The sequence below is a fragment of the Pleurodeles waltl genome, chromosome 4_2 (genome assembly GCF_031143425.1).
Source record: "Pleurodeles waltl isolate 20211129_DDA chromosome 4_2, aPleWal1.hap1.20221129, whole genome shotgun sequence".
Lineage (NCBI taxonomy): Eukaryota > Metazoa > Chordata > Amphibia > Caudata > Salamandridae > Pleurodeles > Pleurodeles waltl.
Window position 1 is genome coordinate 865,220,401 of NC_090443.1, and position 24,372 is coordinate 865,244,772.

The window sequence follows — 24,372 nt, forward strand, 5'->3', positions numbered from 1 at the left end:
CTTTGAACAGGCGAGAGCATCTGGAGTTATCACTTACATGTAGTGCGGATCCCACTCGTGCCGGCGGCTTAGATCTGACAGGAGGAGGAAGGCTTGCCTTGGGTCAATACCGAGGGTCTTCTCTAATCTAATGGACAAAATATTATCCTCCTCCAGCGTGAATAGTTGGACCTGCCGGAGCAAATATATAACAAATGTCTTCAGTGACTGCTTAAACAAGTTATTAGCCCACCATAAACGTTCGCCAGTATACTGCTTTAATGTGATTGTACTGCCCCCGCAGAAGTGTCATAATTTACGTAACCAAGTACTTTACATTTCGACTGATAAATATATACTTATTTAAGTAACATCACGGTTGACATCATAAACACCACCAGTAATTGCACCAGTAAAGCCCAAGGGCTAGACAACAATATACCGTACAGTTAATCTTGTGCGGCGCATATAGGACTGAGCTTCCATTATGTGTACACAGGGTTGAAAATACATTCACAATAACCGAGTGTTTGTTGGTCCTATATTGTAGCCCGTGACGAAATGAAGGTACACCAAAATGGTGGACATCCTTTGATGTACACTCACTCATACTGCTAATCAGTGGTACAAGGTGATATCTGTGTGTGCCAGCAGCAGGGAGTGTATAATTGATAAACAACAAGGAGTGCAATAGGAGACATATCGTAGCTCCCTCAAACGTGCTTTATTCAAACCTATACTGAAACCTTGCCCTATTGTATGGTGTACCTACAATGAATACAGAAATTATCCGTTCAGTGGCATGCAACATTGGGTAAATGTACACCCCCACTAGTTTATTGCAGGAGGCGGCTCCTCCGTTAGGGCGGAGGAGCGTTGCCACTTGCCAGTAGCGGCAGCTGCAAAACCTTTCAAAGAAAACAATAATAAACTTTGTTTATTAGCGTTTTCTTTCCAAGGGGCGGGGTAATGGGGGTGACGAACAGTGAGGGGGAGTGCATCCTCACTGTGCAGGTATGTTTGGCCGGCCGTCTCAGGCCAGCCAAACACACATGCACAGTGTACTATCTCCAGCCCACTAGAGAGCCTGCACAGGCTCCCAGTCTGCCAAGGATCGCCCTGGCTGAGCACACCCAGCTAATCCTTACGCTGCTTTGAGCAGTGTAAGGATTGGACGCAGGGCAGGCTGGGAGCCTTGACCTGCCTGAAGCAGAGGAGCGGCACAGCGGTGGAGAAGTTAAGTGTTTTAAAAAAAAATGTAACGTTTGTTCCCCCCCCAAACACACACGCCGCCCCACCCCTTTCACGCCACGCAAGCGGCTCCTGGTTTATTGCTTCAACTGAAGCATGTGCTAAAAAAACTTACATATAATTGTAGGCATACTAAAATTAACTTTAAATTACCATTTCTGATGCATCCTTCTAATCGCATTTTCCTCACCTTTAGAATATCCCAGGCACATACCTGGATCCAGATGATATCTCAGCATAGTTCAGCATAGTTCCTGTGCACCAGAAGGTGGAGTTGTGCAGTTCTATGTTGACACCATCCGGGTTCCATCCAGGAACCGCTTGCTGGAGCTGCATATAAGTGCCACCCAAGCACACTTATGTCAGTTCCTTTCTTTTGATGTGTATGAATGTGGATCCGGAGCGAGCACCCAAAAGTTTCTCATCAGTTGACAAGTTTTGTTCCAGCGTGCAAGGGAACATGACGCCTCCTAAAACAACAGTTTTTGAACTTTTTAGGGGCTATTACAAACAGATTTCTGTGACATATCCCCACGAGTTTGGTCTCTAGTATTTCGGTTTGGGTTACTACTCAAAGACATGTGAGGAGTATCCCCATATACATCTACAGACGATCCAGGACCAAAAAAACAACCTGTAAGCATAAGACCAGTGCTTATGAAGTCAAGAGTGCAGACTCGTTCCTGCTAGCGGGGAGGCTCCTGTGACAGGTCTTCATTGCGGTCCAAGTCTTCGGGTAAGTTGAAATCCAAGAAGAGGCATAAGAATTCCAAGGGGGTTTGTTCCAGTCTTGCTATTCTCCTTTTGAGAAGTTGCAAGGACGTCCAGGTGCTGCTTCATCCTGCTCCCAGTTCCTACGGAGCAGCCAATTCTGCAACTGATCTCAATGCACCCTGAATTTCTAGATCTGTCCGCAACGTCACAACAGACTGAAGTTTTTATGGAAGCGTTGTTCCAAATTTCTGGCACTCTGTCAGCTCCTTCTGTTGCGCCTTTGGACCCCACAGATTTGTGGAGGGCTCAAGTTGGGGTACCGTCAGTGGATCCCTCTTCAATGCCATCTGTGTCCCCTAAACCTGTTTTAGGGTCAGCTCTGGCTCCAGAGCTGACTCTACATCCAGTACCAGGATCTACAGTGGTTCCTGCCATGCTGACACTGCACCTACTGTCCTGTGAGACTTCAACCCAAATCCATCTCGACCTTGACCGTGGTCCATCCTAGAACAGTTCCGATATGCTTGGCCCCAGCTTTACCAAGAGCCACCCTGCAGTGCTCCAACAACTTTCTGGATTGGACTCAGACTAAAGTCAACCAGCTTTTGGTGGCAATGTAAATGAGGATGAATTTCCCCCACAATATAATAATGACAACTTCTATTTGGTCCTATCAGAGGCCAGTGAATTGGACACTTACCCTGACACAGGGCTGGGTTTTCTCCCTGGTTCTTCAATAGAAAGGACTGCCTGATTGTCTGAAGTCCTGGACTTGCAGTTGCCATTTGTTGAGGTAAAAACCAATGTCCTCTCTGAAGTTTTGCAGCCTGAGCAGACCTCGTCCAAGCCCATGCTGCCATTCAACAAAACTCTGACCGACACTCTTATGGGTAGTTGGACCTTGTTTCTGCCTACCTGTGTACGAAATGGAACACAATGCCACAGCCCTCCCACGGGTGGCCCTGCTTTCTTGATGCAGCACTCCACTCCTGGAATTCTGGTATTCTCCTAGCCGGATTAAACCCAACTCATTCCCTACAACCCCCTTGGACCCCACCACATAGAGAATCAAAGAAAATGTAGGCATTCGGAAACTAGATGTTGTCTTTGGCTAGCCTCGCCCTTCAGTCAGGCACTGCCAGCTGTTTGCTGGGTAGGCAGTCCCATGCATTATAAGACAAAGCCACATAGATCTTGGCAGCAGTCTCAAAGTAATTCTGTACCAACCTTGCACAAACTAATAAGGTTGGCCAAGGCAAAGCAAAACATGTCAAAGTCAGAAGTGGACACTGCTGATTGCTTATGCAGAGAAGTGAGCACCAATGTGGTACTCCAATGGCACACATGGATACATTCTACAGGACGCTGGGATGACAATCTGGCATCACTATGGATATGTCTTTTGGTGGGTCTCACCTATTTGGCATGAAGGTCGACTCTGCACTAGAGCACTTCAAAGAAGGCAGACCCAGAGTGCGTTCCTTTGGTCTCCTGACAAACTGCAACAGCTTTGCACCTTTTGAGGCCTCCCCAGGGGTTTTGCATACAGGTAATGACAAAGCCCACTTCCTCAGCAAGGAGAGAACCCTAGTCCAATTGGCATTAGGGGTCCAGCAGACAAGGTTTAGACCCACAGAAACAGTAATCCTCCCAGCCCCATGCCCTCCAGCAGCAGCCTGCAAGTATCTTTAGTTTGCCCTTAGCACCCCACGACCACCTTGTGAGAGGCTGAATTAGTCATTTCCTTCAGGGCTAGCCTACCATAATATCCAACAGGTGGGTCCTGCAGATATTTCCATGAGGCTATATCTTGCCATTCTGATCCGCTGTGACTTTCAGTCGCATGAGAATGGCTTTTGGAGAAAAACGTGTCTATTTTACTGCAAAAAGTACAGTCTGTTATGGCACAAGGAGCCATAGAGAAGGTCCTGGCCTGAGAAATAGGACATGGATGTTATTTCACAGTGCGAAAAAATTGGAGGAGGCCTTTGTCCTATTCAAATCTCTGTCCTCTCAATTTCTTCCTGTGGAAGGACAAATTCAAGAAGCTCACTCTGGCCCAGGTTCTATCTACTCTGGATCTAGGGGGCATATGGTTAGCCTAGGGCCTGCAGGATGCTTATTTCCATGTTCTTGTGCTGCAGGCCAACAAGTGCTATTTATGGTTTAAAGGAGGACCAGGAGCACTTTCGGTTTTTTATGCCCCCTTCAGCCTCACCAGTGTCCAGTGAGTGTTCAAGAAGGTGATGGTGATAGCTGCACCATACCACTGAAGGTCAGGTGTACCAGCCTTCCTTTACCACAATGATCTGCTGTTCAAGGCCCTAGCCACTCATGGACCACCTCCAGACAATAAATATACTAGCATCATTGGGGTCCACTATTAACATGTCAAAGTCACACCGACTCCTTCGCAAAGGCTACCTTTTTTTAAAGCCACCCTGGTGCATTATCATGCCTTCCCTTCGAAACATTAAGTTCAGGACAACAGGCTATGATCCTGATGTTTCAGCCTCTGTCCTGGGTCTAAGTAAGGGTGGCTCAGAGGCTTCTTGGGCTATTGACCTCCTGCTTGTCGACCAGGCCAGATGACAGATGCGGGCTAAGCAGTGGAATTTTAAGTCTCAATGTGCCACCACTAAGGAAGCTCGTCAAATTCTCTACCCCACCCAGAGTCTACAATGGGGAACCGCACATCACTGTTAGTTTGAGGATGTCATCTGGGAGAGGTGGCGATCAGCAGAGGCAGAGAGCCATATCCACACCAAGCTGTTGGAGTTGTGGGCCACTGGGTTGGTGTTTAAGCCTTCCATCCATCCTTTAAGTGAAGGCTGGTTCAGGTACTTACTGACAATACCACTGTTATGTGGTATTGCAACCAACAGGGCAGAGTAAGGTGCTGGGGTCTTTGCTAAAAAGCCATGCGTCTCTGCAACTTGCTGACTCATCAGGACATTTCCCTGATTGTGCACTACCGAAGTGGACAAGCACAGCTGGCGATGCGTAGGGGGATCACGAATGGCAGCTACACCAAGCGGTAGCAGAGGGAGTATTTCACCAATGGGGAGAACCCTGGCTCAATCTCTTCACCACTGCTGAGAATAAGCAATCTTAGCACTTTTGTGTGCTAAAATTTCAGAGAAGGATCTCGGGATACATTCTGCCTTAAATGGAGCACAGGTCTTCTCCATGCCTTCCTGCCTCTGCCCCTCCTGCCTTTAATTTTGAAGAAGATCAGTAACAACAGAGCCAAAGTCATCCTCGCGACTGAGAATTGGGCCAGGAAAGTGTGGTACCCAGAAATTATGGCCAGAGCATCTGGCCTTTGGTCAGACTGCCATTTTAGGAGCATCGTCTGTCGTACAAGCGTGGCAGGGTCTTGCATCCGGGCTTGCACAATCTACAACTCCTTGTGTGGACATTGAACAGCTGATGTTGGCTGCATTCGATCTCCCTCTCAAAGTCGTAGACTTCATTCTAGTGGCCAGGCTTCTTTCATTAAAGTCTGATTATACGGGACGCTGGAATAGGTTTGTGGTTTGGCGTGGCACCCGTTATACGGACCCACTGGCCTTTTAGTGCTTACAGGACAAGCCATCCTTATTCAAATCACCTGTTGTGATTAGATTTAATTTCCTTACTGTTTGCATGTGTACCCCTTTTGAACTGATGCACAGCTGCTAGCTATGACTCCTGACCCTGAAGACTGTCTTTCTTGTTTGCAATCACATCAGCTTTTCTCATTAGTGAGCTCCAGGCTCTTTCTGTTCACCCACAGTACCCCATCTTCTTTGTGGACAAACTGGTGCGGAGCAAAAGTTGTGACTCCCTTTTGTGTTGGATAGTCTATCACACTTCTGACATTCTCTGCTCCACCTCATCTCTCGAAAGAGGAGGTGGCACTACATCATGTGGATACCAAAAGGGAGAGGATGTTTTACATCAATCGCACCAAAGACCATTGGATTACGCAATCAGCACTGTGTGGGGTCCTCTGTGGAAAAGAAAGGCAAGGCAGTGCAGGAAAGGCCTTTGTCCAGGTAGAAGCTCCTCCGGATTAAGACATTCTATGTGTTGGCCAAGAAGCAGTCTCCAGAAGGACTGGGGACTCATTCTAGGAGGGCCAAACCTGCTGCCACTGCACTGGCATGCAGAGTGCCTGCCCTTAACATCAGTCAGGTCATAATGTGGGCAGTAGTGCACAAGTCCATAAAGCACTACTGCCTTGACTGTCGGATCTGATGGGACGGGCATTTTGGCCATTTGATCCTACAGGACTTCTTGGTGAATGCCATTTCACATACCCTCCACCTTGGGAGTTACTGCCTTGGTATCTATTCTCCGACTGAGGAATCAGCAGCTAGAAGTAACCATCAGAAGAACAAGTTACTTACCTTCAATAACGCTCTTTTTGGTGGATACTATAAGCACAGATTCATCACTGTCTTTCCACCTCCTCATTCAGTGGAAAGGCCTCTTTCCCATCTAAAAAGGCCTGAAATTAGAGATCTTCACACTGGCACAGTTAACTGGTTTTTGAGTTCCGTTTCTTAGGGCGCAAAAAATGTCAAGAAAGAAACAGATGTAAGCATGTGTGGGTAGTGCTCATAAAGTGCCTCCAGCTGTCACTTCTGAGGCAGAACTGAGTTGATAGAGAGCTGCTTGATGCCACCTACGAAGCCTATGCTTTTGGATCCAGTCTGGTGCCTGGGGATATTCTAAAGATGAGGAATCTGCGTTAGCTAAAAGTATCCACTAGAAAGAGCGTTACCGAAGGTCAGCATGTTGTTTGTTTCAGCCCTGAGTAAGATGTATATTTTAGTGTTTATAGGGTTTCTCATGCCTCCCATCAGCTACTTCAGGGGACAAATGAACTAAATGCGATATATAACATTATTTGGCCATTTTCGTCTTACAAGTAGTTGACAGAGTATATAACTATCTTGTTATTTTGTGAGAGAAGGGGAGTGAGGAAGAGCATTAGTTTTGGGGTGTAGGATGTAAACATAGCTGTGGGCAATTGCGTTATGGTCTACATTGGCTTCGTGAAACAAGCTCAATGGGGAGCCGGTTTATTGTTTACAGGCCTGTTCTGCATGCCTGATTAGGTTATTACTAGGATTAGTTAAGCTTCTCTATTTAGAACCGCTTGTACTTTCCTTATTTTTTTTGTTGCCAGGAATGCCTAGAATTATCCCGCTAAACACTAGCAAACTTATGACGTTTATCTTGTTCGGAGGGGTGAAGAATGGACAGTGCACAGCGAAACAAATGCAAAACCAGGTATTTTTTCAAATCAAATTGTGATCCAGCCTTGAGGGTAATATTTAATACAGGGCTCTCCTTCCGTGAATCGGTTCCAGTGGGACCTGGGCTGAAAGTGTTTTCTGTTATTTTTGTTTCACAGAAGGATATTTGAAAATGGTAGTGATCTACACCTCCACAATATCCCCACCCTGCTCATGCATGTTTTAGATCATGAATTAGCATGTTTCAGTAAAACTTAAAGGTTCTTCTCGCAAAAATGAAGTATTTGTTTAAAAAAAGGACATGTTCCATTGTGTAGATACATATGCTCTGGAGCTACAAGCAGAATAGGTGAAAGGAGACATAGCCCAACATTTTCCCACATTCCCATTGGTTAGATAGGATGCCAGTCATGATTTGCTCGTGGAAGTGGCTTAAAAGGGCTACATAAGTGGGTGGCACAGTCAGTGCTGCAGGCCCACTAGTAGTATTTAATTTACAGGACCTGCTTTCTCCCTTTGTGACGCTTTTTCATTTGTCTCTCCTTCCGTCTTCCCCAAACGTGCCTTTTGCTTGCAGTAAATGCCTGATGTGGAAAACTAAGTGCGACCCTCAAAAATAAGTGCTGGTGCCCCCCCCACCCCCTGTAAAATACCGGCTCAAATTAATGCAATCATCACAAGCCCCTGGACTGTTGGAAATGGGTTCTTCTTTCCGTCTCTGCTCCTTTGTAAGTAAGTGTGCTTTACTTGTAGGAGCACCTTGTAGGCAGAGCTAATCTGGTGAACTGCAAATCTTTAACAGTTTCGAGATTAACATGCTGTGTAGGCTTCTGGAACTTGCCCATGGACTGCCAAGTGCTTGTTCAAAACAAAGGAGTTTCTAGGACCTGGGGTACCCTGGAATGTGCTTGTAGTCTTACATGCTTTGCATGTGAAAAGACATTGTTCAGGAGACTTCAACTACACTTTATGTGGGATTCTCAATCAATCAGTTTTTGTAGAGCATAACTACTCACCCGTGAGGATCTCAAGGTGCTGGGGGGGGGGGGGGGGGGGGTGACAGACAGAGCCTCATTCGAAAAGCCACGCCTTGAGGTTCTTCCTGAAGATGGTGAGTGATGGGCTTTGTCTGAGGTTATTCCAGCTCTTTGCTGCAAGGTAGGTGAAGGACCATCCTTCACCAGTGGTTTTCCGTATGCATGGCATGGTGGCCAGTGCTTGCTGGCCAGAGGAATCTGGCGGGGTGTGGATGGAGACGCGGTGGTTCAGGTAGGCCGGTCCGACGGTGTGTATGGCTTTGTATGTGTGGGTGAGTAGCTTGAAGGTGATTAGTTTTTCTATCGGGAGCCAGTGGAGGGTCCTCAGGTGCTGGGAGATATGTTCTTGGCGTGGTGGGTTGAGGACAAGTCTGGCGGCGGCGTTCTGGATGAGTTGCAGCTTTCTGATGTTTCTTGTTGTGGTGCCGGCGTAGAGAGTGTTGCAGTAGTCAAGTTTGCTTGTGACTGAGGCGTGGGTGACTGTCCTGCGGCAGTCTGGTGAGATCCATTTAAAAATGTTCCGGAGATTGCAGAAGGTGTGCCAGCAGGAGGAGGTGACTGAGTTTACCTGACGGGTCATAGATAAGGAGTCAAGGATAATGCCTAGGTTGCGGGCGTGCTCAGTCAGTGAGGGTGGGGTGCTTAGAGATGTGGGCCACCAGGAGTCGTCCCATGCTGAGGTGGTGTTTCCGAAGATGATGAGCTCTGTCTTGTCAGAGTTGAGCTTGAGGCAGCTTCCTCACATTCAGGTGGCGACGGCTTCCATTCCAGAGTGGAAATTCCTTTTGGCCGTGTCTGGGTATTTGGTGAGGGAAATGATGAGTTGTGTGTCATCAGCATACGCCACAATGTTCATTCCGTGGCTTCCGATGATGGCTGAGAGTGCGGTCATGTATATGTTGAAAAGAGTTGGACTCAGAGAGGACCCTTTGGGTTTAGATGTACAGTGAGGGTGCCTGACCCTCAGTATTTCCGGAGAGGAAGGAGTGGATCCGTTTCAGGCCTGTTTCGCGGATTCCTACGTCCTGGAGTCTAGTGCATAGTGTTCTGTGGGAGACCGTGTTGAAGGTCGCTGAGAGGTCAAGGAGTATGAGTGCTGCGGTGTGGCCGCAGTCTAGAAGTTATCGGATGTCGTCGGTGACTGCAAGAAGAGCTGTCTCCATTCTGTGGTTGCTGCGGAACCCGGACTGGGAGCTGTCCAGAGATTTGTTGACCTCGATGATATTTCGTAGGTTCGTTTTGTTGGCTTTCTCCATGTCTTTGGCCAGGTAGGGTAGCAGTGAGATGGGCCAGAAGTTCTTTGGTTGTGTTGGGTCAGCCAAGGGTTTCTTCAGGAGGGGGCGTACTTCCACGTGTTTCCAGTCCTCGGGGAAGATGCACATGTTGATGGAGCGGTTTATCGTGTTCTGGAGCTCGGGGCGATGGATGTGCTGGCTCTGATGTAGATGTGGTGCAGGAAAGGGTCTGTGGAGGCTCCGGAGTGGGTGCTGTTCATGATGCTTTCTGTTTCCTCCATGGTGAGAGTGGACCAGCTGGGGATGGTCTGGGTGGGTTCTGGGGGGGTGGGTCATTCGTAGGTTCTAGTGCTGGGTTGGTTTTCCAGGAGAAAGCTGTCATAGATGTCTTGGATCTTGGGGTGGAAGAAGGAGCATTTCAATATTTGAAATAGAAAATCTATCATATTACAAAACTAACTGAACTATGTCAGTAATACCAGGTTGACTTCTTCACTTTGGGTAGCGGTTACCTGTTGACTACATTCCTGTACTTTGAGACATATCAAGGCTTGATAGTACAAGTATTGAAATGATGATGCATTATATCTGTTCTGTCTGAGGCATAGCTAATGGTAAAAAACTTGGTTTTTACACCATTTTTCATGAAGGGACAAAGACAATCAGTGAGCCATGAACAATTTGGTGCATTTCAGTTTTTTGGGAGAGTTTGGTCTTCCTGTAGAAATTTGGGAATTTCTATTTTCGGTGGTCTCAACTGACATTGAACTACACACATTTTATCTTGATGTTTTATTCTGTGAGAATTATTTATGACAATGAGAATGCTACCCTGTATGATAAAATAGTTTTACTATTTTATCCCCCCTTTATTCTTTTGAATGGGAAGCAACATTATGCATATGACTTTATCCAGCGTGCTATGGTAGCAATAAACAGATTTGAAGATACACAATTAACAGCTGAATTAAACATTGAATGCATGTGTGAGGTTTCAGTACCGCCGTCAGTATTTAAACACGCTGATGGAGATCATGTAGCCTAAGTAACAGATATCTTCACAAACATTAAAACTACCTATATGGCTGTAGTACAACAGTCAACAATGAGGTACTCTGAAGAGAATTTGTAGACAAGAAAAGCTGCTGCAGCTCACATGGATTATGGTCTCAGATAAATAATGAGGTTTCTTTGTCTAATCACAATCATATACAGCACAAAGATCTTATGTGCGGAGTGACGCAGAGCTCCTCGCTCAGACCTCTTCAATATCTACATGACCCCACTGGCAAAGTCATAGGAGCTAACAAAATAAACATCCTCACATATGCTGACGTCATGCAACTGATACTGATCCTCATGCCCTGCTCACAAGCGAAAATCCCCAAAATCATCATAGACAAGAAACTGAACAAGTCAACTCAGGGGTCTCGGCCTGCTTCAACACACTAACGATCATTCAAGCCCTCTTCGCCAGCAGAGTAGACTATCCCTTCACGCAGAGATTATCACCCAGCTCACAAGAAGATTGCAGACCATCCACAACACAGCAGCCAGACTAGCCCTCAGCCTCCCCTGATGAGCCCACATCCCACCACACATTAAGGAACTACCCTGGCTCTTGATGCACACCCCCACACACTTTAAACTCCTCATCCACACCCACAAAACTCTCCACAACACTGGCTCTGCCTACCTGAACAGCCTCATCCACTCCCATCAACCTTCCAGACACCTGCACTTTCACGGTCTCTCACCAAGAACAAACCCCATGCATGCACAAAAGCAGAACACAGGTACCTGGTCCAAAAAGCCTAGAACAATCTTCCACAACACATCAGAGCCTCCTCCTCTCGTCTTACTGACTTGGCTTTTTCGAATAAGCCCCAAAGGCTGCCTCACACACCTGCTACAGAGCATCTGGATACTTTCACGGGAGATTAGTGCTCCATGAAAACACTGATCACATAACAAAAAAACTAACATATCAGGTGTTCAATACTCTAGCCTTCAGAAACCTGCTGGACATGGCATACAGCCATGCCCAAAACCAATTCCTCTACTATTTTCAGAGCACACCCGCTATGGGCATACGATATGCTTCTTGGCCATGCTGTGCTGTGTGTTCTATTTGAGGGTGTTCCTTTTTAGAAGGGATTCAACGACTGGTGTTTTTTCCACCCTAAATTTATAAGAATTTACAAATGTGCAAACAGCAAATATTAATTTGGCAAACAGCTTCAAAAACTTTACGTTTTTTTATTTCACTTTTTTCATAAAAAAAGGACATATCCAGTGCTCTGGACTGTGCACTGGTTCTCCCTGCTGTTAAGATGGGCTCACTTACCTCTCACAAGGTCCAAAAAAACATTTCTTCAAGATGTTGTTTACCGCTCACTAACTGGGAGGACCGATTCAGGGGACTAAGGGCCTCATTGCGAGTGTGGCGGTCTGAGGACAACAGTCACTGACACAGCCACCACACCCATCCTATCTGCAGAAAACCACCCCAGCAGACCCGTAGACATCCACCACAAGCACCACGCCTGCAGACAGCACAACTTCAGATACACATACATCCACCACATCCAGCCATCCCGCAGTCACCACCCCAACAGACACACACCCACCCACCACCACTGCATCCCTCAGCAACTCCACCTCCCGTTCCCCCAAGGCACACAAACGCCAACACTCACCCAACCAACAGACACCCACCACACACAAACATACCTCGCATAAGCATGCATCCATGACATCCACACCTATACTGTCTACAACCACTCCCTCAACCTCCAAATCCTGGCCCCCTTCTGGTGACCGACCCTGTGTGTTCAAAAACTGTTCCTATGTGAGCTTGATCTTACCCTTCTTCTCCCCACCCCGTAACACACCCAAAAGGACCCCATCCAGCTCCAAGACATTCCCTTCCATCTCCAAGGCCTCCCCTGCAAGCACCCATTCCCCTCCCCGCCAAGAAGAAGCCCACCTCTCCAAAGAAGACTCCAACCCCTCCCAAGAAGACAACTTCTCCTAAATCTGATCCCCCCCCCGCAATCCCCCGGATAATACCGGAGGTGACTGCCTGCCCCCTTGATGCCCTTTCCTGTGGAAGTTCCATGACAGCTGGGAGTCAAGTTTAGGCACAACAATGTGCTATATCAGGACTATTTTGGCCTGCCAATGGCCTTTGGAATTTAAAAAGTTTCTGATTTAATAAACCCAAACAGTTTGTGTTTTTGGGTACACATTTGTCCTGTAATTCCTTTAACACCATTATGTTGTCCCTGATTAATTTGTGTTGTGTGCCTGCAGTTATGTGTGGGTGACCCTGCTTGCTGCTCCATGTGCTGTTGATTGCAGTGTGTGAGTTTGTGGGCAGTGCAAGTGTCCACCGAAAGAAGCGTATATATTGTGTCTGTAAATGCAATGTTGGTGTCATGGCATTGTGTAGTATTTGGTGTGGTAAGTTTTTCTTTTAGTGTTGTGCAACGTGGGCATGTATGGTGTTAGACTTGCTCCCTGATAAGGCTTCTGTATGTATCTGATGTGTGTCATCTTGAGTTTTGTTTGTGCAGACATGGAGTGTGTTCTGTTGTGCTTGCTGTGTTTGAATTTGCCTGTGCCTGTGTCCATTTAGGTGTGTCTCTCTTTCAGCTAGTTCCTGTAGGGGTATGTCCCATGCAGTAGGAGTTGTATGTATTTTGATGACTTGCCCTTCCCCATCGTGCAGATGTGCATGACGTTTAGGTTTAGTAGTGTTTATCCCTGGGACCCATGTAGGGTAATTTCCTAAGCACGTTTGAGGGGGCTGTTCGAAGTGGTGTATGTTGCAGTGCAGTCCCCTTTCCTGGGTGTCACAGATGCCCCCCACCACCATTTGTGCAGGTATAGTTCTCATGTTTTCTTTGCATTTTTGTCTCTGTGTTTTGTGCATGCCATTGGGCTTCCATTGTGCTGTGATGTATGTGATGTGTGTGTCCATTGCAAGGCTCTTTCATCATGGTGTTGTTTGTGTTCCATGCCACTTCGATAGATATGTGTGTTGTATGTGTGGACAGTCCCTGGCCAGTGGTGTGACAATGTTGTGTAGCATTCACTGTCCCTGTGCCTGAGCTGTGTGGCCATGTGTATTTGTATAGTGTTGAGGTGCAGTGTGTGTGTGTTGCCCAAAGGGGGTGTATAGTGACTGTATGCATGTCCGTGTTGATGTATGTTTGTGGGTTGAAAGGTGTACCTGCTGCCCATGGCATGCCCCCCATGATGTGTAAGAAGGCACAACACGCTGTTTTTAAGCTTAATGATACACATAGGTGTGTGTTCTTATGGTTGTTGGCGTCCACCGCAGCATGGATTTCGTTGTCTTTGGAAGATGATCAGCAGCGGCATGACGTGTGAAGGGCTCCATGGCGGCACCTGACGTGTAAGTCTGCCTGCAAGTGAGTGTCTCTCTTTATACTGTCCATCTCCTTTTTCTGATACATGGTGGTTGGACCGCCAAAGTCACATTGTCGTGTGCAACTGCGTAATGACTCTGGTGGCAACACAGACTCCGCCGGCCTGTTTGTGCTTCCTTGTAACTGTGGTGTTCTGTGCTACTTGGCTGTGCCTGCGAACTGCCGGCAACCGCTGGTGGTCTTTTTATAGTACAACCGCCATACTCGTAATACGGCGATCCGACAGCCAGATCGACAGCCATCGGACTGCCACCATTGCGGTCTGCAGACCACCAAACTCTTAATCAGGCCCTTCCTCTTCTGGGACAAGTATTTCAGACAAATGATGCTGACCCCAATTTAGCCACCTTTTTGGGAAGATCCATAAAAGACCCTAAGTGATGCATCAACAGATCTTGGAAGGCATGCCAAGTTAAGCTTCTTGACGTGTCAGGGCCTCTTTGAAAAAATCTAGATTTGGCATTCATGGTCAAAGAGCAAGGCATTCCAATTGACCATGATGTTCTGGGGGGTTGGACACAACAAGACATCTGTATATTGGGTAATGCAAAGAATTCCCTGAATTCAGAAAGCCGCAGATCCATTTTCTTACAAATTGACCCTAAACTCTGCACGTTGCAACAAATGAGGCAGGTTCTTCATATGAAGGGTTACTATTCAGAGTCCTATTTATGAAAAAGATGGTTACATTTTTGAGTACTTTCACATCCTTTGACAAACCTCAAACTGCCCTTAAAAAGGTATTTCACCCTCACCTTTCCACTAGCACTGGCAGGAACCAATCAGACAACCACTTATCTTACACCACGCTCCCTGTTGAGGAAACTTTCGACGAAGGGGTTCATAAACAACAACCAAAGAGACACCCTTTTCTTTCAAACCAGACACTGTGGATACAGGGGTAATTTCGTATGCTGAGGTAACAACGGACGTTCAGTGAATTCTGCCTTTCAAGGTAAGTCATCAATATTTTAATTTGGTGTTGTGGGGGAGGACTAGACATTATTTTTTTTATTTGGCAACAAATCACCCAGGATACATGGATACGTGTGTAGTTGTGTTGGTGGTCATGGTTGTGTCATGTGTGGATGTAGTGTTGTTAGAGTGTGTCGATAGTGTAAGAAAGATATGATGTGTAATGGATGTATATCAATGGGTGCTTTCGGAAATACGTGTTGTGTGGTGGTGGACTGACAATGGCTACTAGTGTGAATGTGGTGTGTTGAGTAGTGTGTTGTGCAGGGGGACACCTATGGCTGAGGTACAGTGTGCGTGTGCATGTGTGTGAGACTTACCTCTATCCCATAGCCACTGCCATTGTTCGATGTCCATTTGGTCCTGCGACGTCCTCCCTCCATCAGCAATCCGCAGCCAGTACACTACCTGAGAGTTGTAACATCTAACTATGGGCGATGGGAACCTGCCAGCCAGACGGCTGGGGAGAGCATGCTGTAATGGCGGTCGACGGCTCAGCTGCAATACATCTAAACATGGGTGTCGGACCGTCACCTGCCTGACAGAGTACTTGGGCCCACCACTGTGGCAGACTGGCTGTAATACCGTCAAGGTCTGAATCAGGACCTTATTTCAGTGTTTTACTTCTGAGCCACACCAATAGCAAGACAAACATTTAAAATTACAGATTACAATTTCCAGATGACAATGGGACCTTGCAGCAAGGACAGGTGGATCTTTTCTGGTCATCTTTTTTTTTTTATTATTTGGACATCTGACAGTTGATAGGCCATTGATTATTGGTCTCATGGGATGTGGAGGTCTTGAATAATCATAGTTTTCATTTTTTTCTGCAAAGAGGTTACATGTTAATGTAACATGGACGCTGAAAATAAAAAGCGTTAAGAGACTGCATAAACCTAAACCTCCATGTCCTTAACAGAATTGAAGATCCTTGTTCACAAATGCTATACATTTTTCGATTAGTGTGTCACAAATGTTCAAATACTTGCAAAAGTAATGATGTCCAGTGGGAAAGATTATATATGAAAAACGCATATTTTGTGAACCTGGAAGTTCAAACAGGGAGCTAGCAATGCCTAAACAGATGTTAAATATTAACTAAGTAACCTGCTTTGCTGGAAATCACCCAACTCCCTCGGTTTGGAGGCAAGTGAGCCTATTGTTTTAAATATAGGGACTTTATCTACAAGCAGCTCTCCTGTCATTAAAATATCGGACATGTTTCTTTGTGTCCTCGCATATCCCGGTGTTCTCACTCCTATCTGTTTGTAGGTTTGGTATTTTTAGTAGTATGTAAAATATTTTTTGACCCACAAAGTTTCGTGTAGATCCGAGTTTTCATACTTTACAAAGACTGTGACCTTTACACAACCAAATTTCAATTCGCTATTTCTTCCCCCACAAGGAGGGAATGTTCAATACAATGTCACAAAGAGGAAACGTTTGCAAACGACACAAAGCTACAACATTTCCCTAAGACCTTACCAAACTCTGCCACTTTGCATACACCTAGTTACATTGCTCTCCCTTCATTATTTCTCAACCATCTCCTCTACCTAAGTCTTACAAATAAAAATAGCTCATGGTAAATGTTCTGAAAGATGTGCAAAATATATTATTACCTGAAAGTGAAATATTGGAATCTTCACCATGTGCACGCCACAATAGCAACATTAAATGGAAACATATCCATTTATTGTTCAATTACCAATGCCAACGTAAAAGTAATATACTGTCAACGTACAGTCAGCCATATTTAGAAACGTGTTATAGAATCACACATGAATTAAAAATGCAATACATAAATGCATTATATGTCAAATTGTTTTTATTGCAGTACCTTATTAGCTTCTGTTGCAAGCATCCAGTTTGACTTTGATACGAGTATCTTCAGCGAAGACACATTGTTGTAGCTCAAATAAACCTAGAATTACAACGTTAACACTTAGCCATTGTTCACTATAAACACCAGGTCAAATACCAACATCATCAGAATATTTCTATAAAGCCAAATGTGAGGGAAAATGCTTGAAGGTGCTTTTTTTTTTAACAAACATTATAAGCAGGGCTACTAGAATAATGAAGCAGGCGATGGCCAAATTATGCGACAGGGTTAAATTAATTATGTGGCAAGAAAAGGCGCACTATGTGGTGTGATACAGCACATTTTCTGAGAGTAGTATTTCATTATTGTTTATTTTCACACTTCTAAACACTGTCTGGGCATTGGTTGTACCGCATTAGTACCAGTTTAACACCCACATATAACACTAAGCAACAAGAATTTGACCAGTCATTCTGTAAAGGGTCTTCCACTACGTGCCAACATGTGTCATTGCATTTTTTTAACCATTTAAGGTAGAAACATTTTTTGTTGTTGAAATCAGCAGATTAAGCAGCAAATGATGGATTATCTGGAAAACACGGCAAATCTATAATTATGCGAAAAATACCACAGCCGCACAATTTCAGTGACCCTGATTCTAAGAGGAGACAAACAAAAGGAAAGGCATGGTAGAGGTTCAAGACGAATGGAAATACACAATTCTTGACATTCTTAATGAAAAAAACAGGAATGTGTGACAGCTGTACACTAAACTCACGACCTCCCCCCCCCCCCCCTCACCCCCACAGCATGAAGATCTACGTACAATGGCATGAATTAAGCTGAAATGTCTTCAGCCGCTTATATATTATACCAGAGTTTATAGTATGTCGGCTATCAGTGCACCACTTAATAATTACAGACATGTAGGAATGATCTCCTAAAATGTTGTTTTTTACATCCAAGAAGCAAGAGAATTAAGACCCAGGCAGACTATCTAAGCTTGATCTATCTAGGATACCGTTTTAGCAATTTGTCCCAAATCTATATATACATTCAGTATTTTCACATTTTGACCCATTAAGTCAAATATGTCCCACTCATATGATGTTTGTGAATTAATGGAAAAACGAAAACTGAGAAAACATATTGGATGCAAGAATCATTGTATAGTTTAGTACTGTGTACATAAACATAGTACATCAATTTAGCACATAAATGTTTACTTCCTTACGGGTAATCTGAAAATTACCTCAATGCACTGGTCCAAACTAGTACCAATATGGCACTCTTATTAAATAATACGCCAATTCTTAACATGCATTTTCATTTGAGAATCAAATTCTGTGCATGTGCTGGACTTGCATTTCTATTTTGGGGATATTGAAAAAAAGAGTAAATGTGGCAAAAATTCACAAACTGTATGGCTACTTTTTGTTGACTATAATCTGATATAACTGCCAACTTGTTGCGGGTATTTTCTTACTACTGTTGAAATTGTTGCACAAGCCATATAGCCTCATTTGAGATGAATACTTCCCCTCCGTATAATTTTTTGTTATCTTCAGGTCTTTCATGAATATTTTCCCTCTCCTAAAATGTATTATTATTTTCAGCTCCTATAGTGGCTGTCCATAGAAAGATGTTTCTATTTTGTCAAAAGACGTAAATGCAGTTAGTGTGTAACAATGTGATGTCTAAAGAGAAGAAAGATGTCGTGATGCCCTAAAATAAATATTTGGGGGCATAACTATCTGACCACTTTCACAGCCGTTTCTTTCATGCTCTGTGCTATTTGACCACTATGAGAGCCATTTTGCCTCATGCTCTATGCTAAGGCTTCTTCGTCTCTACAGCTGTGTCTTTTCTGGGGTTGAGTGAGACTGTTTTCATGCTGTGGGTGCCAGGGCCTCTCATGTATCAGAGGATTCACATGCTTGAGTCCGGTGTTGCAGCGAGTCTGGTCCTTTCTCTCATTTTTTACAATAACACTGAAGCCTTTGAGACAGAGCACTAATAGAAAACCTCTTCTGGGTTTCTCTATAAGATGGAACTGATCAGTGTGGAATCTTTGGAGCTTGGTATGTGGAGCCCCCAAGATAGCCACAGGTTAGTTCAATGGGTGATGGAGCAGCACAGAGCAGTAATAAAGGTATAGAGGACCAGAGCCAAGACTATAGGGATCCAAATCTAAGGCAGACTCCGCTGGTGACGAGTTGACTCTCTAGAAGTATGAGCCCATGTTGCATCTTAAGATTTGCATCAACATACCCAATTTTTAACCCATCAGCTTACAGTCATATTGGATTATGCAGGTGTTCTCATCACATATTGTTAAAGATTGGGGAGTATCCTTGAAGCAGTGATGTCACAAAAATGTGAAAAGAAGCTAGCAGGACTGATGCCTTCTTCAAACAGAACATGAGAACATGGAGCACATAGACCAAGGTGAGGCAGAAAATGAACAGGAATTTTCCAGGGGGGAAAAAGATGCTTTTTTAATGCATTCACTCCATATATGCTAATCCAGCCTTAAAGATGTTCACACTGAGAAGGATAAGACAGAAGGGAAGTACAGGATGGAGGCATTGGTTTAAGGGTGACAGAAACAGTTATTGCAGTGCTGCAGAGACATCAAATGGGTGGTCCACAGAATTCAAGCTATTTTCTTACCAAACTATCATCACAATGGAGAATAAAACTGGGAGTTGAAAACACTCATATAAAGTTGGTGATACAAGTCACTGGTCAGCCTTCGAATTTGGGATGGAAATGTTTTGATAACTGGGTACATTAATTGAGGCGTTACTGGGTGCTCGGAAGGGAAGAAATTGGTAACTGTGAGGAAAGCCCTGAGACGGATCTATATTACAATGTCAGTAGGACCTACTGTGAAAATCAATACATCACATTTAAAACATTGGGTAGTACTATGTTGGGAGTGCCATTATATCCCAAGCCATTACCATTACAATAGTCATTACACCACAGATACTTTTTTTAACTATATATATATATATATATATATATATATATATATATATATATATATATATAGTTCTGCTGTGCATTAAACCCCGAAAACACTGAAATTATCTATAACTCGCAAAACAGGTATGCAAACCACATCTGGCATACCAAATGCCATGCTTAAGACATAACCCTTGACGTGCAGATAAACTTACAAATGTTGTAAATAATATTAAAGATGAGATTACATATCACTTTACCAATACCACTACGAAAAAGAAGACTATGAATATAATATTATTTTTTTGGTTTCAATACACATTGCCATTTAATTACGTCATGCTTTTTGTGTTGTTCCTTGATGGTATAAATATTTTGAGCATTGCATCTGGTGGGCGAATTTTGATTTCCATGTCTGTTGTGCAAGTTATGAATTGCGGACTGTAAGGAACCCAATACGAAAGGCTGTAAGAAGACACAGCATTGAGAAAGTTGGTCCACATCATCCTGGTTAGCGAAGGATAAGAGGGGGGGCATTATCAGAAAAGACGAGCATTGAGTAAATGGAAAAGGTGGTGGACAGGCCTCTGGAGACTAGAGTGACAGGACAGGAGGAGGGACTTTAAGGTGCAAGGCCAATAGAAGACTAGGAAGAGCTTGACGTGAACTTCCAGGTTAGCTTAAGTACAAATAGCAGAACAGAGGAAATACCCTGGCAACCTCATTGGTGATAGGGCTCTCTGTAGCTGTTCGTTCATGTATTGTTGGTGTCTTCCAAAAATGATTGTTGAGTTTTGGCTTTCCTCTCATCTGGTTCCCCCTTTGTCTTTCTGACTTAGTTGCTCGGAGGCTTTGTTCCATTTTTGATCTCTGCCTACTCCTGTCTAGCATTCTACATGTGTGACTGTTGGTGCACCTGAGTTTCAATAGGATTTCCGAATTTCTCCAGTGTCATCAATTGCCTTTTCACCTGATTATCAGCTGGGCGGACAAGAGGTTTTGGAGATATTAAGCTACTATGGTCACACACAGTGAACTGAGGAGTTCATATTTCTAAATTGTTTCCTTTCCAATAGTTCACATATCAATAAAAGCCTGCCCCCAATAACTGGCATTGGAGACGTGACTGGATATCTGATGATAAATGTGTTAAGTTCGAATCAGTGGGCCACAACCAATGTTTTTCTTGGGCTCGCTCTCACAAACCCCATTTTTCCCTGGAGTGATTGAGGCTCAGCAATTACTTTATTTTTCACGCCCTCATCTCTCTTCACAGTGGATATTGGTGGATTATCTTGCCACAACACTGCAGCAGGAGATCACTTTATGACACGTTCTAATAATAACTTGAACATTTCTATAGTTTTAGGTTTCAATGGGCACCCATAACTTCACTTTAACTGTGTTTGTTTAAGGGAATGTCTAAGGTTTCTTTAGACATCTATTAAGGAGTTGTACACAAAGCGAACTCTGACTTCACTTTAACTTTTGTATTGTCAAGTTATTTTTTTTTTTTTTTTAATGATATACCACATTTATCGGTTCCCTGAACCCAACTTGCTGTGGGTGGCCATCCAAAGATGGGCACAGACAAAGGCCATGGGTGGAGGGTTTCATCCAGGCGTTCAGCCCTTACAGCCTTTGGCCAGCCACTGTGCCCAACCACTGCTGGAGGCCAACCTCTGAGTGTGACCACTAGCCAAGTGCAGTAAGCACAATTGTAGTGTTTTTTTTAGGGTTATCTATTCCTGTGACCTCAGGGGGTCCACGGGACCAACGGAGGGTGCAGAAGTTTCCTTCAATAAAACATATATTTTCCTTTATTTCTAAGGACTTTTTTGAAAATTTACATAATCCAAACATAAACAAATATAAAAAACAATACAAAGAAAGTATGAATGTGTATAAGCTGATAAGAAAAACAAGAGCACAAAAGATAAAAGCAAATCATACAAATGAGAATACACAAGTCGTCTAATAGAATCGATAAGGAAGGATTGTGTTAAACAGTATGCACTGCAATAACAATGTGATGGCAAGGAGCAAAATTAAAGTGTCACCTGTGCAAAGCAGAATCATTATCAGAGGTTAGCATAAAATCAAAATGTACATTGCCATGAGAAAACGATTATAGATATTAAAGAAAAACAATGGCTGAATTAAATGGAGTACTGAGGGAGCATAAAAACAAAAATGGATATGTGCTCGGTGTGAGAAGGATACCAGAAGGGGCTGATTCACGCATATGTGGTTGATTAGCAGTGGAGGGAGAATGGTGACGAAGCCTCATAGAGGTTTACTCTTAGCTAAATGTACCCAACAATGGTCCATTCTGTGATTTCCATGGGGTGTGTTATAATGCAATAAAGTCTGTACGTCTCACATGTGCAATCCAATTCAAACATGACTTGAAGGCGGTGGAGGCAATGTTTTTCCAATTGGTAACAATGGGCCTACAGGTGGCTGTTGGAACAATATCTAGGAGTAGTGCATCACTGAAAGAGTTCAGTCGAGGGTCCATGGATAGAAACTCAAGTTTTAGCTGAAAACCAAATAGTGTTGATAGAAAACTGAATATTTTGTCCCAGAAAGTATTGACAGCACAGCAGTAGAAGGTTAGATGCAGTAGATCACTGGTTTTCTTTGTTACAGTTCCAGAAAATTTGGTCATCTAAGAGACCAACTATGTGGAGACGTGAGGGGGTCCAAAAGTCTACGAAGGAGCCAGAATTGTGTCTGGGAAACAGCTTGTATCCTTTTTTGGGAAATGACCTATTTCCCAATCAAGTTCCAGTCCTCTTGGGATTTGGTTTAGTTATGTTGAGATTGGTTGTAAGAGTTTGTAATATCTTGAGACCTAGTGTCCAGATATATTGGTTATGGTAATCAGCCTAAGGAGAGAGGGGTCTTGGGAAGGAGGTTTGACGTTAGATACACCTGATTTAAGTTTAAGGAAGTTGTAAAAATCCATGTTTTCTAATCTGAAGTGGTTTTGGAGCTCTTTGAAGCTATGAGGGTAGTTCTTTGAGCCTAAATGTAACAAAAAGTGGATGCCTTCAGAGGACCAGGTTGTCGAATAGAGTCGAGGCCCATTGATCTTAAATAACGTGTTATGCCAGAGCGATATCATGTTAGAAGATTTTATCAGAACAACTAGGAGTTGGTCTAATTTTAACAAGGCCTGTTTAGTGTTGTGAAAAATTTGTTTGGCATGTAGGGATGTTTTAATGTTGTTGGATAATAGTATTATGGGGTGAAAGTCTTCCAGAATTGCTCGTTCGACTAGAAGCCAGGCTAGAGAGTAGTCTAGTGGAGGAGAGAACATGGAGCTTTGCTTTGCCATGAAAGCAGTTCTCCTTGAGCTTTTATTTTGCCAAATAAAATTACACAGACGTTTGTCAAGTTTGTAGTGGATGTCATCTAAAAGGGTAAGTGGGAGCATGCACGTGAAGTAGTTTACAATAGGTGTGACCATCATTTTTATGGTCTCAATGCAACCTCACCAGATAATAAATTTGGGGTTCCAGCTGTGCAGAACTATTTTGTATTTTCTGTAGGGCATTTTTTGTTATGTTTTAATGTATCGACTAGGTCTGACCTGAATTCTCTCCCTAGAGGTAGTCTGTTTGCCATGCCAATCCAGAATCCTCCAAGAGGTCTTTGCAGAAGAGGATATTTAGGCCCTTGACTTCAGATTTGTCTCAAAGGAGGCTGTAGCCTGCAACCAGAGCATATCTATTAATAGTACTAATAGAGCTTTGATAATAGAAGGGTGGGCATTATCTGTCACAATCAGGATGTCATCAGTGCACGCCGCTACTTTTATAATGACATTGTTGAAGTTAACACTGGAGATTAAATTATTATTTTGGATATTGCAGAGAAGTGGCTTTAGGGCAAGAATAAACAGGGAGTACTAGACAGAGAGGACATCTTTGCCAAGATGGAATTTGGACTTTGTTTCCCTAAGAAAGATCGATAAGACTTTATCAAATGCCTTCTTGCCATCTAGAGTAATGGGCAAAGTTTAGAAGTGTGTATTTTATGCTCTTTCTCAAACATGGCATAATAATTGAGTGTTGTCATTGGATGTGCGACCTTTCATGGAGCCTATTTGAGATCCACTGGTTAGCTTGGGTAGAAGTGGTTCTAAACGTTTAGATAAGATATTGGCATCTAACTTTTTTAGAGAGCTAGATCTATAGTTTTTAGCTAGGGTTAGGTCTTTACCGTGTTTGAGAATAACTACTATGGTACCTTTGCTTGTCGTTCCAGGGACTAACCCAGTTTCAGCAAAGTGATGAAATAGGGCAACCACTGTAAGTATCAATAAAAGTGAAAATGTTTTATGAAAATTTGAGATAAAGCAATTCGGACCTGTGGCTTTTTGCGACTTGAGGGATTTGATTGTTAGTTGTATTTCTTCTTTGCTACTGTCAGAGTTACGTTTTTGACTCTCCTCTTGGGATAACTGTGTAAGTTTTAGTTTATCTAAGTAGGATTTGCCGGACTCGGTAGAGGGTTGACAGTCAGTCTGTTATAATGACTCACAGAACTCTGAATACTTCTAGAATCTTTGGAAATTCATTTGTATATTGTTCTCTTTGTCTTTAATGTAAATAATATTTCTTTGTTTTTTTGTGTGTTTCAGATGGGATGCAGCATTTTCCCTGCTTT

General features: G+C 43.8%; 1 protein-coding gene across 2 annotated transcripts in view; it reads right to left on the minus strand.

The window, feature by feature from the left end:
* The window catches only part of ACOT11 (acyl-CoA thioesterase 11), a 409,284-nt gene that overhangs the window by 49,276 nt on the left and 335,636 nt on the right, over positions 1-24,372 (minus strand). For both annotated transcript variants that reach the window (XM_069232622.1, XM_069232623.1), the window contains exons 12-13: positions 16,741-16,824; positions 38-171 (exon numbers count right to left, since the gene is read on the minus strand). In XM_069232622.1, the coding sequence (XP_069088723.1) occupies positions 38-171; positions 16,741-16,824 (218 nt within the window). The remainder of the gene's footprint in view (positions 1-37; positions 172-16,740; positions 16,825-24,372) is intronic.